The sequence below is a fragment of the Hipposideros armiger genome, unplaced genomic scaffold (assembly GCF_001890085.2).
Source record: "Hipposideros armiger isolate ML-2016 unplaced genomic scaffold, ASM189008v1 scaffold_198, whole genome shotgun sequence".
NCBI lineage: Eukaryota > Metazoa > Chordata > Mammalia > Chiroptera > Hipposideridae > Hipposideros > Hipposideros armiger.
This window is the reverse complement of record NW_017731548.1, coordinates 1,142,318-1,151,654: the sequence shown is the minus strand read 5'-3', so window position 1 is coordinate 1,151,654 and position 9,337 is coordinate 1,142,318. Positions and strand designations below refer to the sequence as shown.

The 9,337-nt window shown below is 39.7% G+C and overlaps 1 protein-coding gene across 1 annotated transcript in view; it reads right to left on the bottom strand.

The window, feature by feature from the left end:
- Positions 1 to 221: 221 nt before the first annotated feature.
- The window catches only part of SOHLH2 (spermatogenesis and oogenesis specific basic helix-loop-helix 2), a 53,147-nt gene continuing 44,031 nt past the window's right edge, over positions 222 to 9,337 (bottom strand). The window contains exons 3-7 of the mRNA XM_019653152.1: positions 6,985 to 7,132; positions 6,741 to 6,832; positions 6,072 to 6,193; positions 2,670 to 2,926; positions 222 to 1,238 (exon numbers count right to left, since the gene is read on the bottom strand). Of these exons, the coding sequence (XP_019508697.1) occupies positions 1,218 to 1,238; positions 2,670 to 2,926; positions 6,072 to 6,193; positions 6,741 to 6,832; positions 6,985 to 7,132 (640 nt within the window). The 3' untranslated portion in view covers positions 222 to 1,217. The remainder of the gene's footprint in view (positions 1,239 to 2,669; positions 2,927 to 6,071; positions 6,194 to 6,740; positions 6,833 to 6,984; positions 7,133 to 9,337) is intronic.

Here is a 9,337-nt window from a genome sequence, read left to right as displayed (position 1 = left end):
CAGTAGCAATTAAGACCAAAAGTCCCAGTAGCAATTAAGACCAGCTGTGAACCTATGAAGTGATCGCAGTGCCCAAAATACCTCAACAGGTTTGCACACAATGTCAAAGCAATTACTCATAATGGCAAGATTATGAAGAGTCAACACACATTTGTAATAATAAGCATAGAACCTTAGTTAGAAACTCATAGTTCCTTTATAAAGGTAAAGTTTGTCAAACATCTACAGATTCCATCATCAAGGCATCCTCAAAGGAAAGCTATACAATTTAACATGAAAATTAGGCTATGCCTAAAGTAATTTTTAAACTTCTCAAAAATCTAGTAAAATTAAATTCCCTACATAATACTATTAAAAGAGGGAACACATATTTATTAAACAAAACGAAAATGGGTTACTATTTTCAGGGTCAAAACTGAATATGTAACAATAAAACTTATATTATGCATAAGAACATTTCAAGGAAATATAAAACAAACAATTTTTTCCCTTCTTTTCAACAGTCTTTTCTAACACCTATGGGAAGGAAGAGATGAAAAACAAAGAAGTACCTGCTAGTTTGTAACTGAAGATCCAGAAAGAAAAATTCACCCATTAGCTATTATTTAACTCAAGGAATTATGAAATGTAAAAACAAACATGTCAATTTATTCATTAGCAGTCAAGCGGGGAGGTAAACACCTCTCTCAAATTAAGGTATCTTAGTTTGAATGGTAAATAACGAAGCTCTTTAAAATGTGAAACCTACAAAAAAAAAAAAGACCTGGAAATAAGTAATGCATGGTGATACTAAAAATAAGAGTCAAATTGCCATATCTGTACTCAGTGACACCAGAGTATCAATGCACCTCCACAATTTTACCACTTATCAAGTCTACGTGGATCTTTTCTATAATGCACTTTTTTTCCATAAATTGTGGAATATTCTTTGTGGGGGAAAAAAAGGGTCTAGGTCACCTAGGCCATTTGTTCTTGTAGCTCTCTGGGTGGGGAGATCCAAGTACGTATGAAGATAAGTGAAGGCATGTGGCTAGCACGTTTGCTGCCTTTCTATCTGTAGAAGCTTTTAGCCCATTTATCAGAAGCCATACAATGCAAATTCTTTTGATATTAGGTCTTTGGGTGTAGCTTTCAAGATCATTCTTTGTTCCATTCTTCCCGTATTATCAAACTGCGCCCAATAGGTGGTCTAGAGTGTGAGTTTCAAACATGTGCTATTAATATGCCCAAAACTGTTGCTGCAAAGGGAAAAAAAAACCACATTAATTGAATCCTGACTTGTTCTTACTTATAATGTCATAAATATGTTTTCTATGTCCTAAATACGAAATGATTTGTAAAACCATATGAAATCTTCACATGAGTAAACCTACAGGTTTTAAAATATGTACTTATATATTTATTTTTATATGTATTTATTGTTTATTATTATATGTATTTATTGTTATTAAAAATAATTTTTTCTTACAACAAAAACTGTAGGTCAACAATAAAAGATTAATGTCACAATCCTTGTTTCATTTCCTCGGGTTTGCCTGTTGGCATCCTGATGAGCATCAACAATAGTAATATATTTGCAGATATTTTGTATGTTAAAATTTCTCTGTGATTCTCTAGAATATTTTTCTCAAACGTTGTTCTGGCAAGGTCACTATTATTCCCATTCCATAGATGTCATATGGAAACAATAATACCTACCTCAATGGATTGTTTCAGAGGGTCAAAAGACCATCCACATTAAGGACATAAAGTATTAGGCACGTTCTTTAATTATTGAGTGCTCAAAACATGTTAGCCATTATTAATATGCAAAAGTATTAGCAACTATATTAAGGTGATCAGAAGTACATTTTAAGTAGGTCAGTTTGGTTTGGGTCTTCCTCTAAAACTGGACAGTGCTTAAAAAAAACAAAAAAACAACGAAGACACTACTATTTATATATGCTGAGCCATCTGCCTGGAATGCTCTTCTCTTGCTCATTCCCAACTCCTACCCGCCCTACCAGGCTAATTCTGACTCCTCATGTCTCGGCTTAGACAGTACTTCTTGCAGCGGTAAGCAGCCCCTAGCGTCTTCCAAAGCTAGATTCTATTATATATACCAGGGCACTCCTCCTACGTGCATAACAACTGCCTGCTTCTATGACACTAAAGTTTCATGAGGGCAGGGGCTGTGCTATCTTTATACATCTACTACATTCTCGGTGCTTAGTGGAATGCCAGAACATCGTGGGTGCTCGATAAATATCTGATATGAGGACATCTGGGATCTGCAAATAGCCTCGCTGGTGTCAGAAGAACAGGTTTTCATCTAGTATGAGTAACTGCCAGCCTTGGAGACCGAGCAGCAGCCACTGATGGGGCCGGCTGAGCGTGAGGCTGGGAAACGGGATGGGGCATCGAGGAAGCAGAGGGGCAGAGGGGAGGGGCTCTCGAGAAAATCGTGTTCCATCTGGTCACTTAGGGTCAACCAGCAGGGCCACCTCCAGGCTCACTGACTCTGGATATGCAGTCCTGCAGCAGGTGGAATGAGAGCCTGGTTAACATAACTGCACCTGGTCCCAGTCTAAGAGATTTCTGACCGGAGTAGTAGCAGCTAAACGCAAGTCAGGGGCCTTGCCGGAGGGAATGACAGAGTCCGACCTGATCCAAGACCCCAGAAGACTTACCAGGCAGTTGGGATATATTGTGCACGTCTGGTCCAGCACAGAATTGCAGTGCTGAGGAAGAAACTTTGAGACTTTGGGCACAGCTGGTGGAAAATGAACTGAGATGTTCTGATTTGTCACGGCTGCTGCATCATAGGAAGGGATGACTTTAGAATAGTATCTGACAGCATGGAAGGAATTAAGAGAGAGAGCTGTGCTGGGAACTAGACTTTTATACATATCACCAATAGCATTCTCCGAAGTGGAGCTAGACTGACCTTTAAGGGGGAAAAAAAATCCGTCAGTATACATGACTGTAACTCTGAACTACTGTATATAACATAAACTGTCCTCTATTTCATTTCCTCATGTTACAAACTTGTACTACTGCTACACTTAAATGCTGTCGGAAAAACAGAGTGAATTTTTTAGTAGCAACATTTAATTCAATATATACACTTTAAATTAGTGTTCATGTGTCATTAAAAGACAGAGATTTTAGAGAAGCATCAGATCTTTGTAGTTGTGGTTGTGTGTGTGTGTGTGCTTCCATCATAATAAAAATTGTGACAATCCCTATGAAGCAAGGAAGAATGCTAGAAAGAACTCCATTCAGCTACGAATAAAGTTTGGTCAATTTTCTATCTGTCAAGTGGGTGCTATCATTGTATACCTATACTCTGTACAGTACATAGAAGGCAGGAAAATATTTTTAAACATATAATGAATGTTAACAATGTAATCTCAACATTGTGAATATTTCTTTTCTTCTGGACATTAATAATAATAAAAGTAATTTTATTTCCACTTTAAATGCGAATGTATCTGGAATGTTTGTGAATATTTGCGTGTCAGCCCATGTGTACAGAGATTTATGGGAAAGGACAAGTCAGGGCCACCTAATGACATCTGAACACTGACCCAGGTCAGCATTTCTGTGTCACGAGTCACACAGAAACCTGGTGACCTCAGGTGGCTATTTAACTTCTGCAGCCTTTATTGGTGATACAAGGGAAATTTGAAAGACTTAACTGATTTCAACTGTTCCAACCCTCTTTCAAAACCAATTTGGTAGCATGCGTGATGAGCTATACATGTGCTCACATTCTCAGGCCCGTTCATCACAGACTTCCAGGTATCCAGTCCAAGGAAAAATCCAAAATATAGAAAAGTCTATATGTGGGGAAATATTTCCTGTCATTATATAAAAGTACTCTCCCCATAAAACTGGAAACACTAAATGTCACAACTGGAGGATGGCTAAGAAAACCATTCTATAAATCATGTGATAAACTACTAAAACAATTAAAATGGTGATGAGGGCTGCATAGTAAAAAATTAAAGTATATGTGACATGATGTTAAATATCAAAAGCAAAGACAAAATTTGATTTTCCATATGATTACTACTGTAGGAAAATATGCATAAAAAAGACTTGAAGAAAATACATAAAAAATGAACACAGGTATTATCTTAGCTGGGTTAGTAAAGGGTTACTACCGCTTTTCAAATGGAAAAACGTATATAAGTAAAATAAAAATGGGGGGTTTGCCTCAATGACCTGTAGACTCCCCTCTGGTCTGAACATGCCACGGTCTATTGTCCGAGTTAGAACCCCAGTGTCATCCACCTGGTTTAGGTGATGTGATACCAAGAGAGGCTGGGGCACAGAAAGGCCTGAACTCACTCCCCTCGAAGAGTGTTTCAGAGTGTCTGCAGAATATAAATAGTGAGATTGCCGAGGCAACGCATGTGTAAGAGGTAACACTGACAGGCATGTGCCTGTGCCCTGACCTCTATCTGACTTAATCACTCAGTGGGGCATCTAGCCACAGCTACTTTACATAAATTAGCCATAGTTCATGGCTACTTTTTTCCTACTCTCACTCCCCTTGCCCCTAGTCAGGAGAAAGGTCTAAATTGAGGAACAAAGCACCCTGAGGCTGCTTTGATTATATGAACAAGGAGGGCCAGATTCTATTTTTGGCCTCCTCTCTCTTTTGACTTTAGACACCATCCCTATTCACCTCCTCTGGACCTGTGGCTTCCGCTATATCCCCATAATGTGCATAGCACCTCCATTACTAGAGGAAACTTAGTTGGCTGTGGTGACCCTCTCTGCTATAATCTGTGAGCTCCATAAGAACAAGAGCTGCCCCTCGTGCATCCTTGTGTTCCCATCTGTGAAGGAGGGACACCGGGGGAAGAACTGGGAGGTAGCCAGGGAGAGTGTGAGAAAGGGCATTCCCAGCACAGGGAAGGTGCTGACGGGAGAGGGCGGAGGCCCTTCACAGAGCCAGAGCAGGCTGGCCTCAGGCCCCGGCACTGGGGAGGTGGGGAGGGGTGTCTGTCACCCAGCGTCTGACATGCAGGGTGGGAGAACCACCACACTGGCTTCTCACTAAGAGTAACCTCCAGGAAAACCAAGGCACAAATGTGCCCGGTGTTCTTCCTCTCTGGCTCTGTTTTCTTCCATTTTCTTATTTCTACAAGTGTACGGGCATGTCTAGACCATATAACACAAATAACAAAACACCTCGTGGTGGGTAAACGTCTATTTCACAATGAATACTCAAATAATGGACATTTCTTAAGCACCTATTATGAGCCAGTCATTGCGCCAGGTACTAGAAATACAGTAATGAACAAAACAGGCAAAAAAGAAAAGAAAAGAAAGAAAAGAAAGAAAAGAAAGAAAAGAAAGAAAAGAAAGAAAAGAAAGAAAGAACGAAAGAAAGAAAGAAAGAAAGAAAGAAAGAAAGAAAGAAAAAAGAAAGAAAGAAAGAAAGAAAAAAGAAAGAAAGAAAGAAAAAAGAAAGAAAGAAAGAAAGAAAGAAAGAAAGAAAGAAAGAAAGAAAGAAAGAAAGAAAGAAAGAAAGAAAGATCCTTGTCTTCATGGAGTTGATACTTCAGTGGGAGAAGACAGGCTACCATAAGCAAAGTTTGCAAGTAAAGAATATTAGGTGGTAAGTACTGTGAAGGAAAATACAACAGAGAACGTGGTAAGGAGCCCTACGTGTGATATGGTGCTGGTGAGGACTGTGAAGTTGTAGTTGTGTGGTTAAGTAAGACCCTGAGAAGGTGACATTTAAGCATTGAAAGTCAATAAACGAATGTGTTACATGCTCAGGACGTAGTTCTGAATTAATACAAATAATTCCCTTCCCTTTAGATTCTGGTCACATAAATAAAACCACCAATATGCTTTATCATCAGTAAGATGACCTTTCTGGTAACTGTCTGGGCTAACAGGTGCCTGTGGCCAGCTGTGTGCTCCGAGCAGACAACACCAGGACTCCTGGTGGGATCTCCCAGCCTCGCTCCTTCCCCTGCTTGTGGAGATGAATGCCTAGGCGCCCGGGGCACACAGGACGGGCACGCAGACCCAAGCCCAGTGCAGCGGCCTGGGCAGGTGGTGCTCACCTCTCATGGCATCATCCACAGAGCCCCCTAAGGTGGGGACAGAGTACATGTTCAAGCACTGATTAGCCAGGAACCTGATCCCTCTCACAGGTGAATACGTGCTTGCCAACACACTGTTTTCCCTTCAAAGGACGAAAAGAAAATACACATTTCTCAAGGAAGACAATATGAACATGGCTGACTTCAACTGCTCTACCATTCAAGTTCTAAAAACTATAGACAGAGCCTAAAATATGGATTGCTTAGATAAGAAAACCAAACAAACTGCTGAACAGGACTTCTTTAGGATGCAGAGGAATGATCTGCGTTTCCTCCACAGATTGTTCCCATATTCTAAAAAATTGAAATAGGAAGCATTCCTTTGGCAGGTCCCGTTGTGTAATGTAAGGACACCCAGCTGAAGCGGACTGGACTGCTCAACATCACTACTGGTCAAGCTCCATTTTTAATATCCTCAGAAATAACAAAAGAGGAGTGAGGCAAGGGATGAGAGGATTATGAGACTGAGAAACTACATGTTTTATCATTGTAATTCAAAGGTACATGTCAGCAGTGGGAAAAGTTCCCTGATTCCTAACAAATGCCTAAGTGTTCACCATGGGTGGGCTCAGTGGCTGTCTACACTTCTGGCCCTGGTCTGGAGGAAAATAACAGGGGCCCTTATCATACCTCTGGGCCATGACCGTGCCAGGGAGGGAGAACTGGATGGGCACTGGTTGTTTCTTACAAAACCTCCCATTGCTCTGAAGTGCTTCTGTAATCTAAAAAATAAGAGAGATAGATCTATTGAGATAGAGATTTTTTTCATATATACAAACACACATACATTTCCAGTGATTAAAAAATAGAAAAGAATTGTAGCATTAAAGCATTGTCTATGAGGATAAAACTCAAGGGCTTCAGAGTTGAGTACCTGGCCCATCACGGCTGGAGGGATTCTCTCCCGGACATACTTCACATGCTCAACTGTTGCCTCAATAATTGAAGCTGTGTCATTCTTTCTCCCCTTTATATATGGCAACAGAGTACGCAGCTGCTCACAACAATACTTGATTCGTTCTCTGAGAAGGGAATGGTAATAAAGAAAGAATAATTAGTCTCATTTTCTTCCTTGTACACAACTCTTCCTCTTGGATTTATTTATAACGGAACTGCCCCCTCCTACCCTGTCTCCCTTTCAGAGGAAGTGTGTGTCCCTACAAGACAGCAGCTTCACAACCCCTGGAATCACAACTCTCTGGAGCGCCCACTGACACTGCCGCCAAGTACAATGTCTGTGCTGACAGCGGCCCCAGCTCACTCGCCCCAGGCCTGCTGCAGTGGACAGCTTGCCCAGACCCTGGGCGGAGTACAGTCATCCCTCCTTATCTGCGACTTGGCCTTCTGCAGTTGTAGGCACCTGCTGCAGTCAACCATGGTCCAACAGTATTAGGTGGAAAGTTTCAGAATTAAACAATTCATACATTTTAAAATTGCGTGCTGTTCTGAGTAGTATGATGAAATCTCACACCGCCCCACTCTGTTCCATCTAGGACATTGTGAATCCTCCCTTTATCCAGCATTCCCACCCTGCATATGCTACCTGCCCGTTAGTTACTGAGCAGTCGTCTTGGTTATCAGATTGGTTATGAGACAGAGAGAGAGAGAGAGAGAGAGAGAGAGAGAGAGAGAGAGAGAGAGAGAGAGAGAGAGNGAGGCAGGCCATATTCACATAATGCAGTATATCATTATAATTGTTCTATTTTATTATTAGTTATTGTTGTTAATTTCTTACTGTGCCTAATTTACAAATTAAACTATAAACTAAATCTATGGAGGATGTATAGGAGAACACATATACATAGGGTTCGGAACTATCCACAGTTTCAGGCATCCACTGGGGATCATGGAACGTATCCCCCGTGGATAAGGGGGGACGACTGTACACATCCATCCTGCTGCCTACGTACGGAAACCTACACAGGACCCTTCTCTCAGAGGAGAGAGTCACACACCATATATGTAAATCCTTTTGCAAATCACACTGGAAGCCTAGAAGGCAAAGAGTATTCAGAATATTCATGTCACTGTTACCTGGACCACATTTCCAACAATAGATTAGTTAGCATCTTATAATGCATGGGCTTTACACGTAACTCTATGTTCTGAGCCAAAGGAAAATCAGAAGCAGTAGGTGTAGCCAGAATAAACCAATATGCAAATAAGAACAATGTCCAGTCTGGATCAGAAAGAAGTTAACCTAAGTATTTTGTACCTCTGAAGGGAAACACACAGGAAATAGAAATCTAAGTTGATACAAGCCTTTGGTACCCTCATTCTCCATGTGTTCACTTAATAAACATTACTAAGCCCCTGTTATGCGCTCATTCCTGCCTTGATATATGTAGTGTCTAGTGGTGATTCTGCCAATTATTAGCTAAGACCATCAACAAGTTACTAAACCTCTCTGGCAAAAAAATAAAAATAAAAAAGAAAAAGAAAAAAAGAAAAAAAATTCATTTGACATATAGCCCGTGAATAACTAAAATGTTCTAGACCAGTGGTGCTTTAATTGGGTTTTAAGGAATTCTGGGGGGTCTGTGAAGGTATCTCAGGAACTATTCTGGAAAGAAAAGGATGGAAACGTCAAGTTTGACAATGTGTATGAAGGGTTTTGAAACTTTTCACACATTTTCACATGGTATTTCCACTTACAAGGATCTAAAACAGAACATTTTGTTACCCATTTTAGTAATATATCAGTAAAATATGAAAAACAATCTAAACATGCAAAGTAAGTGGATGCTTAAATAAGCTATAGTATACTAGCTCAACAGAATATGATCTCGCAGTGGAAGTGATATGGTATAAAGCTTATTGGGGAAAAATAGGATATTTTTATAGGCTATAAGAATAAGGTACAAGACAGCATGTAAAATATGATCATAGCCATTAAACAAAGCAAAAATAAAGCACAGAAAAAAGACTAAAAGCAAAAACAAGTAATAGTTATTTCTGGATTGTTGGGCTACAGAAAATATTATTTCCTCCTTTTATTTTCTATATTTTACAAATATTTTCACTGAGCATATGTCCTTTTTATAACAAAAAAATCACATTAAGTATTTTCCAACATTTATTAGGAAAATGTTCAAATATAAATTAAGAATTCTTAATTCTTAAAAGTTGAAAGAATTAAGAATTTGTATAGGGAATACTTATATACTCACTACCTAGTCTATAATTAACACTTATTGTCCTTGTTTTGATATATATATATATCATCC